At 40.5% G+C, this 19,973-nt stretch overlaps 2 protein-coding genes across 2 annotated transcripts in view; one reads left to right on the top strand and one right to left on the bottom strand.

The window, feature by feature from the left end:
• LOC146365198 (dehydrogenase/reductase SDR family member 13-like) overlaps nucleotides 1–11,332 on the top strand; it is a 32,076-nt gene extending 20,744 nt beyond the window's left edge. The window contains exon 6 of the mRNA XM_084915819.1: nucleotides 11,117–11,332. Coding sequence (XP_084771945.1) covers nucleotides 11,117–11,236 — 120 coding nt within the window. The 3' untranslated portion in view covers nucleotides 11,237–11,332. The remainder of the gene's footprint in view (nucleotides 1–11,116) is intronic.
• The window catches only part of mdga2a (MAM domain containing glycosylphosphatidylinositol anchor 2a), a 173,312-nt gene continuing 158,288 nt past the window's right edge, over nucleotides 4,950–19,973 (bottom strand). The window contains exons 14-17 of the mRNA XM_084915816.1: nucleotides 13,464–13,616; nucleotides 13,245–13,375; nucleotides 10,186–10,285; nucleotides 4,950–9,612 (exon numbers count right to left, since the gene is read on the bottom strand). Coding sequence (XP_084771942.1) covers nucleotides 9,524–9,612; nucleotides 10,186–10,285; nucleotides 13,245–13,375; nucleotides 13,464–13,616 — 473 coding nt within the window. The 3' untranslated portion in view covers nucleotides 4,950–9,523. The remainder of the gene's footprint in view (nucleotides 9,613–10,185; nucleotides 10,286–13,244; nucleotides 13,376–13,463; nucleotides 13,617–19,973) is intronic.

The raw sequence follows: 19,973 nt of genomic DNA, 5'->3' as shown, positions 1-19,973 counted from the left end.
AGAACATGGGAACAAGTAAAAGTGAAATATAAGAATATTCTACAGAATGGTAATATTTATCACTTATATTGCTTTTAGTCTCTTGAAAAGAGACCCTGAAATAATCTGTTTGTTTGTTTATAACAGCAACCAAGAAAAGGGCAGAGCAAAAAAAGACAGGTGGTGGTCCTGCACCCCCTCGTCAACAAGTTGGTTAAGTAAATAATACCCTCACGGGAAAATCGATATCTCTCTATGAGCACACTGTCGCGCTGAGCTAAAGGATCCTGTCTATCCCGCAATATACGCTGAATTCTGAAAACTCTCCTTATCAATCTTGCACCTTCTGCAATGGGTTGCTCGCGTACAAACGGACAGGACATGGCTGCGACAGACTTCCCAAATCCACCTTCGCTTTTACAGCCGTGGTCTCTCATCTTGATTACACGAAGTAATTTACTATTACTACTCTAAAATATGAATTACATCTGAAATAATCAAATACATGAAATAGAATGATTAATAGTACATTTCCCTTTTTTAAGGAAATGACCTGTATGTATCTGTATGAAATCAATAAAAGAATCAAATACTGCATTATCTTTAGTTACATTGATAATATTTATTTATGGAAAAACAGTGGAAAAATATCACTGTTGCTTTCGTATAAATGAAGCGGACATACCTGAGTGGCCGCGATCTAATCCTGTTTACATAAAGTAAGCCTGCTCCCAAGCAGGTTTACGCTTACGGATCTGTTGCTATGACAGCAAGTCCCGGATGAGCTTCGGCGAACCGAACGATCCAAGATCACGCGAAATCGTCAACAATCAAATCAAGCTAACTTACTTAGCGAGGTACGAAGAACGGACCCCCTGCTCATTAGCAGATCCACTCAGCATAAACAAATAAATGAATTCTGTCACCCAACAATGGCATTCCCATAATCAAATAAAAATGATAATAAAGCACACAGACCAATAGAGGGAAGCCAAGAAAGACCAGACGAACCCTAACACCAGGAGGAAGTTCAGTGACATAAAGGCAGGAACCAGAAATCAAACAACAAAACATTAGGAGCTCCTTCTTGGGTTGTAAATGTGAAGGAGGAGCGGCAGAGAGGAAAGCGTTTATAGGCAAGTTTATTTAGATATGCCCTAAAGAAAATGTTACTTTGAATGGGCCAAATCACTAAAAATCACTGGTTTAAATCATAACAGAAGGCAGGTAACAAAACCCACTTATAGCCCATCCAGACCAGCCTCAGTGTGATCTGCTTAACGCATGCCAGGGCTGCAACTGAAAATCAACTGAAGGATGATGAATGGTGGCTGTAAGGCTCCTGAGGCTGCTGGATTCAGTAAATGAAGGTTGGATAAACATGTCCGCTGCAGTCTGAGAGTTCTGAACATGGTCAGCTGGGGTACACGCTCGTTACAGTGTCATGGCTCACGGTCCACGTCCGAGTGGACTCCTAAAAATAATTATCGATGACAGTTTCCAGTTTGACCTAATGGAAAGACACAAGTTGTCCCAGTAGCAGCAGCAGACCAACAGCTAAAACTACTGAACCAAAACAGAAGACTTTATTTCCCCAAAACAATTTCTTGATCAGATATCCATACATCAACAAATTTACATCAGGATTAATTTTGGAAAATGTGTCTAAAACAATTATATGTTGAATTGAGTGCTGTGTTTTATCCTGCAGGGACTTCACTTGTTTCAGTAAAAACATTTCAGGTCTGACTGAAATCTGTCATTTCCATCCACGAGGTGAAAGCTTCTCGTTCAGCTCCCTCTTGCCTGCTGCAAACTCTAATTACTCAGCTTCATTTTATCCTGTCAATCTTTCTATTCAAATGATGGAAATTACCTTCATTTTTTCCATTTTCCAGACTGAAATCAAACAGGGCCAGCAGTCAGCAGAAACCACACAGGCATCGACTCTCATTTATAGCTATTATGTTTATTTAAGGTGTCTGTGGTCTGTCGTCACGTTCGGTTTTACTCTGGTGGCTTCAGATGGGAAAAAAGGCTTGAAAGACTCCCTGATCAAACGATTCGCTGAAGACGTGAAAGTTTTCAGAGGCTTCCATCTTAAATGCAGTGCAATGCACAGTTTCATCACGTTTTTGACAATAGAGGAAACTAGAGTGTCGTTTGATTGCTAACACAGTGTGCAGTGAACAATGTGTACATTTCATTCAATGTGTGAACAATGGCTAAAGCAAACAAAACAAACAGTTCCTACTGGCCGTCATGTTGTTGTATTTAGATAAAAATAGATACTATACCTTATGTAGACCATATCTAAACTGGGAGATGCTGACCTTTAAAGAAGATCGTTGAGTCAGTAATTAGGCTTAAAAGGGTAGCTGTGCACTCAGACTGGCCTTAACCACAGTCTGAGTTTAATGTGAGGATTGTGTGTTGTGCTCATGCTCTGCAGCTGACCATGCTCAAACGCTTGAACTTTGGGTGAATGTGATGGGAGTAATGAATACACACACAACACAACACTGTTACATTTGGAGTGTATTTATTTGTATAATAATAATAATAATAATAATAATAATAATAACCAGTATGCAGTGTAGCATCACTTAGGTGAGAATGTACTGCAGAAAATAATGACAGTTATAAAAATATTTTCTTCGCATGTCCATAGAGAGTTGATGGTAGCTTTTAAAACTTTATTGCCCACTCCTCTTCCAAAAATCCAAACATATACAACACAAGCAAAAGAACCTCTGAGGAAGTTAACGAGGATATGCTTTTCCCCTGCAAAGTCGACAGGAGACGCTTTGTCCAGCAGAGATTATTCGAAATGTAAGGTCTGGGCTGGAAAAAGAACAAGTGTCATACGGTATCAGAGCCTGAGTTTACCTGCCTACGTGCTGCCTGAGTTTAGAACATGTGACCAATTCCTGCAGAAATAAAATCTTTAAAGTAATAAAAAGGTTTTAGTTTAGCTTTTAAGTTCCAGTGTTTTTATGTTTATTTTTGCTGTTTTTTAGTCTTATTTTATGTTGTTCCTCAGAAAAATAACCAACAATAATACTTTCTATTGCTTTAACTATCATATTCATCAATATTACCCTGACCATTCTACCATAAGGTCTTTTAAAATGTTTCATGTAATATTAATTATTATGACACCATGGGTAGTTAAAATGTAAAAGTTATTGATTTGGTTTCATTTACTTTATAATAGCCCAAATATTTTATGATTGAGCAGTAGAGAGTGGCAGGGAGGGAGAGAGGGCTGACACACTGTGAGTGACTCAGGGTGGAGTCAGACCTGGGCCCAGTGAGCTATACTGACACCCAGGCCAGGGTTTAATAATACTTCAAATTGTTAGTGCAGACTCCACCAAAGTGGAGAGAAACAAAGCTACAGCCATCGTCTGCATACAAGAACAAACAGTTTGCAGGGTAACTGTTATTAATCTCTGTCTCTCTTCCACAGCATGTCTTTATCCTGTCTTCCTTCTCTCACCCCAACCAATCACAGCAGATGGCCCCGCCCCTCCCTGAGCCTGGTTCTGCTGGAGGTTTCTTCCTGTTAAAAGGGAGTTTTTCCTTCCCACAGTCACCAAAGTGCTTGCTCATAGGGGGTCATATGATTGTTGGGTTTTTCTCTGTATCTATTATTGTACGATCTACCTTACAGTATAAAGCGCCTTGAGGCGACTGTTGTTGTGATTTGGTGCTGTATAAATAAAATTGAATTGAATAGAATTGAACTAAAGAGTGGAAATGGATCAGAAATAATATGTTCACCCACACGTCTGCTGAATAAATAAAGAGAAATAAATGGAACTGAATGCAGGAATATGGGTTACTGTGGATCGAGCCTTTTGTCATTTGCACATCTGGACCTGAACTTGGACCAACAACAAGTCTGAAGGAGCGGAGGGGAGAAAAACAAAAGTCAAGTCCTTTATGTGAGTCACATACAGACCTGTGTGAGCTGTGAATAAGTCACTCCATTGTTTCTCTTTAGCTGACCGCAGTTAAATTATGAAAGTTATAACCTTAAGCTTTCATCTGGGGATTAAAACAAAGCTACTGCCTTCATTGATAAATTACAGGTATTTTTATTTTATTTTTATGGACAACGCTTCTGTTTCCAGTGGCTCCGATATAATTGAGCCTCAAACTGGTTTCATGGAGAGATCTGGGCTGTTCTTTTGTTATTTCTTTAAATTAAGTCTTCATTTCAAGAGTGGCCTTTTCATTCTGAAACATGAGCTAACAATGCAAACAGCAAACAAATCAATCAGGGCGTGGCCAAATGAACGCTTTGGTACATTCACTTCTGTGGCTGCCAACATAAAAATCTGGTCAAACAAGGAAAACAGGGTGGCTGATCTACAGTTCAGGAGAATACTGATAATATTATCCAAACGTAACATAAAGAGAAAATGTCATCCAAGGAAAATATAGAGGTTTCACATAATGTGCAAAAAAAAAATCATAAACTTCAAGTACATAAATGTAGTAAATGTGGTGTTGGAATAGTTTTCCCTTCATTGGCTGCTGACTGGTTCTTTACTTTTCGTTATAGGGCGATCGTGGCTCAAAGAGTTGGCAGTTTATCTTGTAACCGGAAGGTTGCCGGTTCGAGCCCCGGCTCGGACAGTCTCGGTCATTGTGTCCTTGGGCAAGACACTTCACCTACTGCCTACTGGTGATGGCCAGAGGGGCCGATGGTGCAATATGGCAGCCTCGCTTCTGTCAGTCTGCCCCAGGGCAGCTGTGGCTACAACTGTAGCTGCCTCCAACAGCGCTTTGAGGGCCCCGAAAAGCGCTATGTAAATGCAATCCATTATTATTATTATTATTACTTTCTCTCAATTACATTTCAATGAATGTGATTCCTGTGCAGACTAAGTCACGTGTCCATGTTTACTGAAACATTGCTGTAGAACTGTGACAGTGACTGAAAAGATCTGACATGTATGTCAAAACTCAGAAACTACAGTTTTTTATTCATTTATTTTTGTGACAAGTGTAAATTTTTCCTTTCATTTGTTGAGCGTATGCTGAAGTGCAACATAATAATATATATTTGTATAAATGATCTATTTTTGATTAAATGAGGCTTCTTTCTGTAAAAAGGTTGCAGAGTCATGAAAACTGTTCAATATATGTGAAAAAAAATACATAAACCTACTGGTGTTCTTCAGAGGCAACCACCCATTTCCAGCTAATGTGATAATAATGTAGCCGAGGAAAACTAATACCCAGAGGAGCTGAAATAATAATCTGATCATCAGCTGCAGCAGAAAAACACAGGAGGAAAAAGTCACCAGAGGAAGAAAAATCCGGGGAAATCATTCGTCCCACGAATCCTCTGCTAATCCTCTGGGATGGAAATACGTCTCATTTCTATCGGCTGAAAACTTGTTTGAATTTTTTAAAGACACAGTGAATCAGAATGAATAATAATAATAAACTATTTTTATAAGGTTGTCACTGTTGGACAAGTCCGGTGCACTTCCATTTGATCGAAACATCCCCACAGATTTACATATTCGGATCCATTCAGAGAACTTTTGTCACATACATTCAAAGCATGGTTTCATTACTTTGATTAAAATTAATTTTCAGGTCAAGATGATTTTATGAAACCATGTGATCAAAATGGAAGTAGGATGAGTTCCAGCTGGTGTACAGAAGCCCATTCGTGCAAAAAAGAGTCAAAGTTGTGAAAGAAAGTTCTTAAAACAAAAAAAAAAAAGACATTTTAATCATTATGTAAAAACCAAAATGTATAATTTAAACTCCAAATGATGAAATTAAGCCAGATTTTACAAATACGTAAGAAAGGGGAAAAAATAAAAGTTGTACCTACAGACCCACAGAAATTCAGTCAGGACCTAATAAGATGAATTATGACCTATGATCCATTAAACCCAAACTGCCGCCTACAATAGAGAGATAACACCCATGGAGAGAGGCAGTCCATGATTTACCCTCCCCGCGGGGCGCTGCAGCCCATCCCAGCTGTCTTTTTTTATCCATCCATTTATTTATTTTTAATCATGCTCATTTGTAATCCAGTATTTTTCTTTTCTGTAGCAGAACGAGGGGATGGTAACAAAATCAAAATAAGTCAAAATAAAGACAAAAATAAACAAATGGTAAATGATAGATTATTTCAGTGTTCATCATGCTAACTGTGGAGCCATTTTTCTTGGCAGAAATGGGCTTCCATACATACACATACATATATGAGCAGAGACGATGAATCAGGAATCATAGGTGTGCACGTGTGTTGACTCTGTTTAACCCTCTCGAGGCAGACGTTGCCGATTTGCAACAGTTAAAAACTAACAACCTGATTACCCCACATACATATTTTATGAGTTTTTTTTTTTACTCAGAAGTACCACTGCAGGACTTGGTTGTGCATTAGCAACAAAAAACTTAATTTGAGCCTGAGAGGGTTAATAATTATGAATCTTTTGTGCTTTTCTAATAGATGCTTCGAAATATGAGCATGACCTCTTCAACCACGATGTCAGTTTCTTTAGGATACAAAAATGCTTTATAGTTTAAAATCTTCTTTAATACTTTTTTATAGATTTAATAGAAATCTCAAAACCCAAAGAAAAATTCAGTTAAAACCCCCACACATGTTAAAAACAACAAAATAAAAACAGCCTCCCCTCCCCAACACCATTTTTACACTATCGTAGGAACAACAGAGGATTTGATTTGACATACTTTTCTTCTTTTATTTGTTGGAAATCTTTAGCTAATTTTGTAGTTTAAGGTAACTGTTGGTCTCAGGTAGCATTAAAGTCTTCGGCTCCTACCAGAAACTCTTATTTTGGAATACTAAAATGGTTCTGAAACGCCAACGCATGAATCCCATTGAAACAGGGATGAGAACTGTCCAAAACAGGTATCATCATATCGTCAGATGATGGTCACGTGTTGGTCTTTTATTTATGTGGTTAAATAAATCAGATGTCCTGTATCCACAGTTTCCTTGTCCATGGCTTCTTTATTGGTGCCTTTTTAAAATGCCATTCAGCATGGCTTAGGTTTTGACAAAATCCAACATCTCCACGAAAAGAAAAAGAAATAAAGTGTTTCTCTGCATAATCAAACCGGGGGACGTTTTATGTTCACTCCAGTCATTAAGACAGAAAGATGTTTGACTCTTCGTTTCTGTGACGAAGGCTGGCGGTCCGTGGCTCAGCGAATGTTCCCTCTGTGAATCTGAAGGCACTTGATGGCAGATGCTGACCTCTCCTCCTTGGTCCGCCACAGACAGACAGATGTCAAAGTAGGCTCTGAAAGTACGTTTTTTATTTTTAAATGCCATTTGCTTGGTCCACCCGCCCACCAAAAGCATAAAAAGATAAACGAGAGATGACTGTCGGTCCATCTCACAGTACAGTACTGCTGATGTGCTAAGGGGGAGAATGGATTTATGGGGACGTGGATAATGAGAAGGAAAGGTGGGACAGGGAGGAAGGCTGACATTCAAGCTGTGCATGTCCTCTCTTCTAACACTGACTTTGCCTGAAAGTTTAAAGAGCTTCGCTGTAGAAAACTGGATGTCAGACTGGAAACAGAGACATAAGCTGCATCTGCTGATGGGACAACCTGACTGTGATGGGAAACTCTGCATGTCCACGTGAAACCTTCAGGGCAGGATGTCTTCAGGGGCAGTACTAAGCTGTAGGTTACCTGTGTTTAGCTCTCAGGGCTCGTGTAAAAGCAGAACAACAGCCCGTGCAGTAAAGACTGTAACTGTTCTGTCACACATGGAGTGGTTGACTGTACATCAGTTATTTCTACTTTAAAGGCTCATTTTGTAATGAAAGAATAACTGTGGGCAGCAGTTCAGTGGGTGTCCTGCAGTGTGTCCAGATGTGTGCTTTGTTTCTTATTTCTCTTTAGCTACCCCACCATTTATTCCAGATGTTCGTCCTTTTCTCAGATTGCCACCATCAATAATGTGCTCCTAACGACTCACCCAGATGGTCCACTGCACCATCTTATGGTACAAACTGATGTTTGCAAGCCGGGCCTAACTGAACTTTGACATCTTTTTAACACAAAACATAAACTCATATCGACGGCTTTACTGCTGACAGCTTTATAATTTTGGAAGCTTTTACACAGGAATTTGATGAAGTATCTTTAAGACAGCAAACTCTTTAAAAACAGGCATCCACGGATTCTTCACCCTAATCCACATTAGGATGTCTAACCAACGAGTGATTCTGATCCTGGACTACCTAAAGACTTTTAGAGCGTGCATCATTTGTTGGTTACTCCATAATGTGATGGTTAACATCAGACATGTGAAAGATCCCTGACTCAAGACCAGGAGGAAAGACAGGGAAGGGTCAGGAAGTGCCAAATCAAATATCAGGATTGGCTGATTGATGTGGATTTGCTGTGACGACGCCACGCGAATAGTTTGTTTTCTTTCTTTTTGGTTCCTCTTTCTTCTTCTGCACACATGCTTGCTGCTAAATGCCAGCATTTCCCAGCAGTGCCTCTCAGACCTTCTGGCTTCACGTGTCTGAAATTTATGCTGGAAAACTACTTGTGTTTGTAATGTTGGATTTGCACTAATAACCAGGGCCTTCTGGCAGGATGGGAACATAATTCAAAGTGTGATCTGCCTATAAACATGACATGTTCCTTCATTCATGCAGAGTGATACCCATTAATGATACCAGCACAGGTCCCCATGGCACAGTTTACACAAGTGCCAAAAATAAGGATTGATGAAGGAGAGAAGAAGAAAAGTCAGACTTAAACTTCTGGTTCTGCTTTGAAATGATCTGATAAAAGACGTTTAAGCGAAGTCCTTTTTCTCATCAGCAGCCACAGGTGGTACTGCATCAAAAAAACATATTCAAAGAAAATGCTGCTTTGAAATAAAGCTCCAACTTGAAAAAAGCTACACCTGAGGAATGTCTTTGGGGGTTAAAATGCCAAACAGGTAACTGTCACCTCCCTACTGCGTGTGCACGGAAGACACGTAAGAAAAATCAACTGTTTATCTCATCGATGTCAAACCAAACAAAGTCCAGCAGCCAACAGAGAGATAAACAGCAGATCTTATTAATTTAATTCTAAATAAAGCTGTCTTATTTACAAAATGAATGCTTTTCCTGGAACACGTAGAGAAATATGGTGACTAATCAGACAATACTGCTGTGGCTTGAAGGTTCTTCAATGTCAGAGCTTGTTGCACAGCAGTTTCCCCCTGTTTCCAGTCTCTAAGCTCAGCTACTGCAAACACGTCTTGGACTGAAGCTGCTCTGTCAGAAACAGATCACTGTGACTCGAGAGAGAAGAGGAGCCCAATAAAATAAATCTGGCACCTTTAAACTCAACTCTCATGTCACCAAACCATCGTATGGCCTCCTGCTTTAGCTATCTCGTCTCTGACTGTATCTTTGGTAGCAGAGGGATGGAGTGGGGTTAAATGTTGGGAATGATGGAGCAGGAATAGGTGGGCAAAGAGTCAAAGGTCGCAATGTCCGACAGAGAGGAGGGGTCACCTCTGCTGGCCAATCAGAGCCAGAATCAGAGTGATGCAGTGCTGCCATATATGTGGCGATGAGGGTGGGGCGAGTGACCTTAGATCTGTGTGGAAAAAAGAAAGAGAGCGAGTATGAATGACTCACAGGGTAAAGACTGCCATGTTTAAATAAAACATTCGAATCAAGTTTAAGCTGCATTTAAGTGGTGTGAAGCACAGCAGCAGCTGCAGGTGTGTGTGTGAAAGCAGAACTCTGACAAAAACATTTAATGATGTATCAAAATGTGGACTTTTACATTCCTCTGTTTATCAGGACTTCATGTTTTCACACAATGGTGCACTGCGCTACTGCAAACACAGACTTGGAGCATAAGTGATCGATTACAAAACAACAACAATCCTTTCACAGCGATTTCACCAAGTTGTAGCTTCATTTGGACGATACATGCTGTAGATGTCTGTGTCGACACTTTTGGCCATTTTCGGTCAATGAAATAAACTTAAGTTTAAAAAGGAGGCTATTGTTCGAAGGCTCTGAGCATATTTCATGTTTACAGAACTCAGAAACAAAAAGTATTCAAAACAAGTCCTGGAGGTCTAAGAAAGGAACTGAGACTGAGTGTGTGTTTGAAGGAGCCATGAATCAAATAAAAGCTTTTCATCAAGGGCATACTTACTGTTGGGAGGGGGGTCTTTACATTCTCCCTCCTCAATAGCGACATCATCGATGGCAATATCTCCCTCAATACCAGAGCCTCGCACGCCCTCGATCACCATCTACAGAGACACAGTGACAGGAAGCTCAGAGGATGTTTGAGAGGAAGTAACTGTGGTTTCTAGAAGACTAGTTGTATATAGTACAGTGGATATACACGGTATCTGTTATATCTGTGGCTGCCATTCCAGGACGCAGGTTGAGTTTCTTAACCCTCAGATGAGGAAATCTCCAGGTTTTCTCTCAGAGTTAGTTAGCAGGCTTCCAGACTCTGTCAATTTAACCTGCTTGCTGACAGGTTTCCTCTCAGACTCTTTCCCTCCTGCTGCACATGAACCAGCTGACTGATACTTTCATTTCCTTGTTAATTAAGTTGGCATCAAAGCTCAGAACTCGTCAAACAGAGAAAGCAGTTGTGTCAGCTCAGAGTGAAATTGTCTCCTCCTGATGATTTTCATGTATTTAAAGCGATTTAAAGCGATTTCATAAAAGCAGCTGCAGACAGTCTGACTGTGCTCTGAACATGACGTGTTTTCACAGATTCAGCCATTAAACATTTTAAAAGTACAGAACTTCCCCATACTTTCTGTTCAAGATCACCTACACCTGTCTCAGTGACAGCAGTGACAGCAGTGACTCTGTCTGCTATCAAGTACAACAGGCTCCACAATGGATAGGCAAACCACATCCGGGCACTTCCATGGTGGTACAGATCCAAAGCGGATGGGGATCAAGAATTCAGACTGGATCAGCCCTGGATCTGTTTATTTCCCAGCTCATTACTTCTATTTTGGATCTATTCACAGTGGCTTATTTTTGCCTTAACACAATATGTAATTGTAATAAATTGCTTCTTTATATTCCTTAAGTGGTTCATAGTCCCAACACTATACAGGGAGTGCAGAATTATTAGGCAAATGAGTATTTTGTCCACATCATCCTCTTCATGCATGTTGTCTTACTCCAAGCTGTATAGTCTCGAAAGCCTACTACCAATTAAGCATATTAGGTGATGTGCATCTCTGTAATGAGAAGGGGTGTGGTCTAATGACATCAACACCCTATATCAGGTGTGCATAATTATTAGGCAACGTCCTTTCCTTTGGCAAAATGGGTCAAAAGAAGGACTTGACAGGCTCAGAAAAGTCAAAAATAGTGAGATATCTTGCAGAGGGATGCAGCAGTCTCAAAATTGCAAAGCTTCTGAAGCGTGATCATCGAACAATCAAGCGTTTCATTCAAAATAGTCAACAGGGTCGCAAGAAGCGTGTGGAAAAACCAAGGCGCAAAATAACTGCCCATGAACTGAGAAAAGTCAAGCGTGCAGCTGCCAAGATGCCACTTGCCACCAGTTTGGCCATATTTCAGAGCTGCAACATCACTGGAGTGCCCAAAAGCACAAGGTGTGCAATACTCAGAGACATGGCCAAGGTAAGAAAGGCTGAAAGACGACCACCACTGAACAAGACACACAAGCTGAAACGTCAAGACTGGGCCAAGAAATATCTCAAGACTGGTTTTTCTAAGGTTTTATGGACTGATGACATGAGAGTGAGTCTTGATGGGCCAGATGGATGGGCCCGTGGCTGGATTGGTAAAGGGCAGAGAGCTCCAGTCCGACTCAGACGCCAGCAAGGTGGAGGTGGAGTACTGGTTTGGGCTGGTATCATCAAAGATGAGCTTGTGGGGCCTTTTCGGGTTGAGGATGGAGTCAAGCTCAACTCCCAGTCCTACTGCCAGTTTCTGGAAGACACCTTCTTCAAGCAGTGGTACAGGAAGAAGTCTGCATCCTTCAAGAAAAACATGATTTTCATGCAGGACAATGCTCCATCACACGCGTCCAAGTACTCCACAGCGTGGCTGGCAAGAAAGGGTATAAAAGAAGAAAAACTAATGACATGGCCTCCTTGTTCACCTGATCTGAACCCCATTGAGAACCTGTGGTCCATCATCAAATGTGAGATTTACAAGGAGGGAAAACAGTACACCTCTCTGAACAGTGTCTGGGAGGCTGTGGTTGCTGCTGCACGCAATGTTGATGGTGAACAGATCGAAACACTGACAGAATCCATGGATGGCAGGCTTTTGAGTGTCCTTGCAAAGAAAGGTGGCTATATTGGTCGCTGATTTGTTTTTGTTTTGTTTTTGAATGTCAGAAATGTATATTTGTGAATGTGGAGATGTTATATTGGTTTCACTGGTGAAAATAAATAATTGAAATGGGTATATATTTGTTTTTTGTTAAGTTGCCTAATAATTATGCACAGTAATAGTCACCTGCACACACAGATATCCCCCTAAAATAGCTAAAACTAAAAACAAACTACTTCCAGAAACATTCAGCTTTGATATTAATGAGTTTTTTGGGTTCATTGAGAACATGGTTGTTGTTCAATAATAAAATTATTCCTCAAAAATACAACTTGCCTAATAATTCTGCACTCCCTGTAATAAAACATCTAGCTGGCCGACATATAGACAGCTCTATAAAAGTTTCCCACGATCCCTCAGGACTTCCAGGCCATACTCGGCACAGATGTTCCTGTATACTACGTCGGCCACTTGGTTATGTTGATCCAAGTATGCCCTGCCTGCTAGCATCTTGGTAAATGGACTGATTCTTATATAGCGCTTTTCTACTCTCCCAGAGTACTCAAAGCGCTCTACACAACATGCCACATTCACCCAGTCACTTTCTTCTAACTAACATGCACACACATTCATTCGGCAACTTTGGGCAAGATACTAACCCCCAAGTTGCTCTCCTCTTTTTTACCCATTGCTGTGATGAATCGTGTTAGGAACTTTGTCTCCAGTCACATACATACGTGACTCAAGTATAGGTGTTGACTGATGTAACTGATCAGTGTTCTTCTTCTTAAACTCTGTAGAGCATGCTTTCTGGAACAGTGCTGCTGCTGTGGCGTGGTCTCTACAGAAGTGCTCTCTGCTCTACAGCTGCTAGTTGTTATGTTGGGTGGTGTGCAGTAAATAGTCTGTGGGGATTGGTGTGGTCTGTACCTGAAAGGCTGTAGTTGGGTGGATCTTGACCTTGGCTTGACGCCAGCGGTCTCCTTGGTTACCGGTGAGACTCCAGACCAGGGTATCTGTGACCGCTTGACCTTTCTGACGCAGGAAAACGTTCAGAGCTCCTACGAGACATGAAGCAGCGCTGTTCAACGTTATTTTTATTCATCACGTGGTGTACTTGTGACACATGGATTTCTGCTTCACTCTCACCTATATGTTTCCCATACATGTGATAATAAAACGCAAAGCAGTAGGTGGGGTTGTTGCTGACAGAGGAGCTTTTGGAGTTGAATGTCGGGGACAACAGTCTGGCTGTGTCGTCCTCCAGCCTTGGCCTTGATGTCTCTATGTACATGTAGAAACCTAACAGATCACAAAAACACGAGTCGGGGTCAGAGGTCAGGTAAAGGGCTTACAAACTAACCAATGATTAAAACTCTAACGCTGCCACCCAGTAACATGACACCTGACTTTTATATCAAGTTGGTCATACGACATGTTAGTTAGAGCAACAGCAGAGCAAACACTTTGTGAATCAGCCTACATCAAATGCAAAAAAATTCCCCAAGCAACAAGCATGTTGCTTCATGATATCCACGAAAATGAAAATAAATACATTCAAAAACCTTTAAAAGTAACCTTTCACATGGTCAACATTAAACGAGTTGAAATATAAGTTTAGAAAATTACACTATTACATAGCCAACACAATTACAAAGAATGTTAACTGAAACTCTGCTTATATATAAAATATATGCTATATATATATAAAGAATTTTAATTCATGGCATTGCAATAGTGACCTGTGCATAAATGTGCATATGCTTGTAGCTATACATATGCATTTGTTAAATGTGAGAGTAAAAAGATTTCAGATATATTGTTTTTAAATTTATTGTTTAAGTCCTTTTGTTTTTGTTTTCACTGTGAAACTTGGACTTCTTAAGAAATGTACACACACAAATATTTCAATTTTCCTGTATTACTTCTCTTTCACATTTCAGGCATTTATTGTTATTTTACTTTTACCTGTTTAATGTTACTGAAATTGCTTTGTAAGTGGTTTTATAGACGCAGAGAATGCTAAAAGTTGGGATACAGGAGAAATACTGTACACTGAGACACTTATCCCTGTTTTGGAAGAATCACCTGACCAACACGGAGGATAAAGGAACAGTTAAAGAGAGATAAAGGAACAGTTAGAGAGATAAAGGAACAGTTAGAGAGAGATAAAGGAACAGTTAGAGAGATGAAGGAATAGTTAGAGAGATGAAGAAACAGTTAGAGAGATAAAGGAATAGTTAGAGAGAGATAAAGGAACAGTTAGAGAGAGATAAAGGAACAGTTAGAGAGAGATAAAGGAACAGTTAGAGAGATGAAGGAACAGTTAGAGAGATGAAGGAACAGTTAGAGAGATAAAGGAACAGTTAAAGAGATGAGGGAACAGTTAGAGAGATGAAGGAACAGTTAGAGAGATGAAGGAACAGTTAGAGAGATGAAGGAACAGTTAGAGAGATAAAGGAACAGTTAAAGAGATGAGGGAACAGTTAGAGAGATAAAGGAACAGTTAAAGAGATGAGGGAACAGTTAGAGAGATAAAGGAACAGTTAGAGAGAGATAAAGGAACAGTTAGAGAGAGATAAAGGAACAGTTAGAGAGATGAAGGAACAGTTAGAGAGATAAAGGAACAGTTAAAGAGATGAGGGAACAGTTAGAGAGATGAAGGAACACTAAGAGAGATGAAGGAATAGTTAGAGAGATGAAGGAACAGCAAGAAAGAAGAAAATGAGCACCGCAGGGCAAACTCTCCAGGAAATTTCCTTTGACCTCTGCAGCTGTCCAGGGAACTGAACGTACAACCTTGCCTCACTTTCTTTCCCATTGATCTGCACAGATGCGTTCTTGAGGCAGCAACTGCAGTCCTGCTGCAGGAACAGCAGTGCAAGCAAATCCACCCCGGGCTCATCCAGCATGGAAACAATCGGAACAAATTAAACTGTACACGAGTGTGGAGAGACGCGGCCGTGTTTACACAGTTTACCCCAAGGGCTCGCTTTAATGAGATTCTGCTGCAGACTGAGATCCTGCAAAGGAAACGAGCCACAGAAAAGGAAGAGATTTTCTAGAAGAAAATGAAAAGGAGATAAAAAAAAAACAAAGAGCCGATGTCACACGTCAGCTGTGTGCTCTCACTTCTTTTAACCTTTGTTTACTCAGGAATTAAACTCTGAGCACGCACAGCTATTTTTATTTTTCCACGTTGTACTGTTAATCCACTTTAAGCTGCCAACTGCTGCCAGGAACATTTTATTTAAACCTTTCGTATCTTAACAGGCAGGATGTGAGTACATAATGCATGTTAATATATGCATTTACAACAGATTTTAGAAATGAGGGCAACACTACTCACTGTTGATAAAGGTGTGCACAGTGGGATTCAACACAGTGTGAATTTAAATTTCATTACAAATGACAATATCAGCTTCATACTTTGCGTAATCTCTAAACTGTTTGTCTACATAAATAAAAGGGTTGGAGGAAAGTCAGTTTCATTCAGTCTGCTGCAGTATGAATCCTTGTCTGCAGGGATACTTTATCTTGATCGTAACTTTGTATTGTCTTTGTATATGACATTTTAATATTCTCATCCTGATTGACAAACATTATTTTGACTTGTGAGAACTTGCTGTGAGACACTCCTTGACCTCTGAGAGCACCGTGAGGCAGCTTCTTTGGCTGATTGGAGTCTTGGTTAAAAATTCTGTATTTCTAATGACCATGCTTTCTCAATGAACACATCATGATGCATTTTTCTTCTGATGGCGCTCTCACTTCAGCCTGATCCTGATCAGCTGTATGCAAAATACAGCTGATCCAGTGTGCAGAACGACCAGGATGCTCATCTTTTAAAACCAGCCTATGGCAGCTGAAATAACAGCACAGCCACTGTCATTCACGTATATGAATCGTGATTTTGTCAGACGCTTTCACTGTTTTAACATTATCATCATTTAACAATGCTGAACATAAAAACCTTACTGGGCTGTTTATTGGGTCCTTATTTCAAATAGGCAAACATGTACAGATCGCTTAGTTATGATTCAAATTTCAATGTCAATTTAAATGCATTTCAACTCCACACTCTAACACTTAACACACTACAACTGCACTGTCCACTACACTTTAAACTTTTACTGTACTATTGTGACCACAGCACAATAGTACTCTTCGTAATATCCACCCTTTGCTTTGATTATTGCTTTGCACACTCTTGGCATTCTCTCCATGAGCTCGTCTTCTGAAATGGTTTCCAACAGTCCTAAAGGAGTTCCCAGAGATGCTGAGCACTTGTTGGCCCTTTTGCCTTCACTCTGCGATCCATCTCATCCCAAACCATCTCCATTGGGTTTAGGTCAGGTGACTGTGGAGGCCATCAGCACTCCATCACTCTCCTTCTTGGTCAAATAGCCCTCACACAGCCTGGAGGTGGGTTTGGGGCCATTGTGCTGTTAAACAATAAATGATTGTCCAACTAAACACAAACCGGATGGGATGGCATGTTCCTGCAGGATGCTGTGGTAGCCATGCTGGGTCAGTGTGCCTTCAGTTTTGAATAAATCTCCAACAGTTTCACCAGCAAAGCCCCCCCACACCATCACACCTCCTCCTCCATGCTTCACAGTGCAAACCATGCATGTAGAGACCACTGTTCACCTTTTCTGCATAGACCAGTGCAAAGCACAGATTTCCATGATTTGTTTCTTTGCTACATAACTCCATATATCCTTCTTCATATATTTCACGTCTTCAGTTTGCATCTACAATGTAGAAAGTAGTAAAAATAAAGAAAAACCATTAAATGAGAAGGTGTGTCCTGGTTTGACTGGTAGTGTAGGCGTAGAGTAGGAGGAACGGTACAGAGCATTATGTGGGACAAATCATCTGTTTCTGAATGTAAGTTTAAACAGCAGACGGGACTCGATCACTTCTGGGGAGCTCTGGGTTTGGGGTTTCCCTGCTTTTGCAGCTCTTTGAATCTTTGAATTTTCTGCAAGTGCATTTTTCTCTCAGTGATGCTGTTCCTCTACCTCAGGGCAGAGTCTGATGCCCAGGTGTTGACAGCCAATCCCATTGCATTAGTTAGCCTCTACTCTCCTGAAGCCGCTCTGGTGATGACCGGTTGTGACTTACAGTCCACATTTCTGCTGTGTCGCTTTTTCTCTGCCAACAAATTGCTACGGGGCATCTCAAGTGTTCAGCTTTGGAGATCTCCAACACACTTATTGAGATTCACAGGTGAGTTTGACAGCAAGGCTATAAACACCTCCAGCTCTCCCAACTGGTAATACAATCTGACTAAAGTGTTCTCCCAGTTATGTGGTGTGACAACAAAACCAACTCTGACGGGCAAAATTTCTTATAGGTCGATGAGACTGTAAATGTGTTACCAGGGAGAACTTGTGATGGTAGTGAGATTTGGAAGCCATGACAGTTTTAGTTCAATGTAAGAAAAACAAACAAAAATAAAACATGTGCCTCAGGTTACTTTTTCTGCAAGGCCACCATATTTAATCAAGTGTCTACAGAAAAAAGTCTTTTAAGGGTGAGAGGTCTTCACTGACTCCTGTACCTGAACTCAGCGTGCATAAATCAACATTAAAAAAGGGAGACCTAATCTGAGAGGGGTCTAAGTGAAATTTCTGACATGTCCAGTTTTCTCCTTTGGTGAAGGATCCCGCACATCTCTGATCATTTGTGACAAAAGGACAAGAGTGAAAAAGAAGGTTTACAAGACGGTAGTGTCAAGATTATGATGTATGGTTTGGGGACAGTAGCACTGATAAAAAGACAGGTGGCAGAGTTGAACATCCTTTCACTGGGAGTGATCAGAAACGAATATATCAGAGGGACAGCTCAGGCTGGCATGTGCAGAGGAGAGAGAGTGGATATCCTGGGCAAAGCATGTTGAATATGGAGCTGTGAGTCAGGGAGAAAAGAGGAAGAGGGGATTCTATGGGATCAGAACGATGCCACCTTGAAATGAAACTGAAAAAAATATTGAAACCAAAAAAAACCCCATTGTAACTGAAATAAATGTACTGAAAAATCCTGTATTGAAACTGGAAAAAAAAAATGATAGTGAAAAACAATGAATTGAAACTGGAAATTTTTTTTTTCGCTTACAATTTTTTTTTTTTTCCAGTTGCAATCCATTTTTTTTTCCAGTGTCAATCCAGTTTTCGGATTCAAACCATTTTTCAGTTTCACTCTGCTGGCACTGTTTTGTCGTCCGGGGGAGCGCTGGGGGCGGCGGGGATTCCGACCCGCATGTATTTGCATACATTATAATGCTGACCAATGACTGGAGAAAACACGCAGCTGCGGTCACGGACAAACTTGCACATGTCTGTTCGGGAATGGCAGATGCTGAGGGGTCCAGCGTTTACATTACCGACTATTTTAGCTTCTAATGTTAGAGATTCTGCAACTGGCTTTGGGCTGTGCAGGGCTCTCTCTTCCGGAAGATGATTGAATAAAGAATTATGAATGTTTTGATCACTCCTGAGTTGGGTTTTCTCTGTTCTATCATGGGGATCAAAGAATTGGGTTTAATACTAGCTAAGATGAGGACTTGGCTGTCGGGGAAACTTGTTTTGTAAAGGTCGTTTAGCTAACCCATGCAGGTGAATAAATTTACCCTGACTAAAGAAATCAAGAGAGACGCACCGGGCTGCTCGGTGACTAACCACGGTTACTGTACTTTTATATGAGTATTATACTGTAAGAGCAACAGGCTGGACGCTGCTTCTGCTCCTGTGCAGAGCTGATTATTAAATATGTGCAAACAGCAGTGTGTTTTCTGTCGCTTTCCACATGTGGAACGACATTAACGCCAACTTTTAAAAAGCTGGCACTTCAGTAACCCCTCATTAGTCAATAGCTACGGATTAAATAGCAAATCCCGATATTTATGTACTGAAACCAACTACTTCCACTTGGCAGCTTAAGTTAAAATGTTTAATTTTTCCTCTGATTATTTTTTTAGCACTGACTCTGTATATTTTTTTTTGTTGCAAATATTCAGGTTAAAAAACAGTCCGAATTATATTTAATGAGTTATGTTCACAAAGTCACATGTGCAGTACTCTGTACAGCTTGCATCCTTTAGGACAAATAATTTGAAGCATTAATATTTCTTGTTCACTGCTGATAACACCTCCGTATGTTGTGACCAGGATGCAGCAGCAGACTGAACCTCGACTGAAACCTGCTCCATCATCTCATCTTTGCAGATGTCCATTTATAAAGCATCAACAACTCAAAGGTAAACATGATATTAGAAAATGTGTTAGTATATAAGGCCTTTAAAACAAATAAAAAATAAACAGCTGTCGGCAGAGCTGTAGGACTGAACAACTTCAGATCCCGAGTGTGTGAGGACAGAGAAGGATCAGCTCTATTTCAGATTTGAGATAAACTTTATATTTCAGTTTGTGATGATTCTGTTCTCTTTGTGATTACAGGAGCCGTCCTCAGATTCAGACCTCAGCACCACCCAGTGACAGCAGACAGATCATCCTATATCTTCAATCTTTGTAGTAACTCCAAAATTAACTGAAGAAAACAGTACCACATGTGCCGTCAGTGAAAGCTGCAGCTGTTTTATTGATAAATTTAAAGACAAAAAGTCAAAAGGATTAATCACCCCTGTAACTGTGT

This window comes from Perissodus microlepis, chromosome 19, assembly GCF_051167445.1.
Source record: "Perissodus microlepis isolate ML-2025 ecotype Zambia chromosome 19, ASM5116744v1, whole genome shotgun sequence".
Lineage (NCBI taxonomy): Eukaryota > Metazoa > Chordata > Actinopteri > Cichliformes > Cichlidae > Perissodus > Perissodus microlepis.
This window is presented reverse-complemented; position numbering and strand designations above follow the sequence as displayed.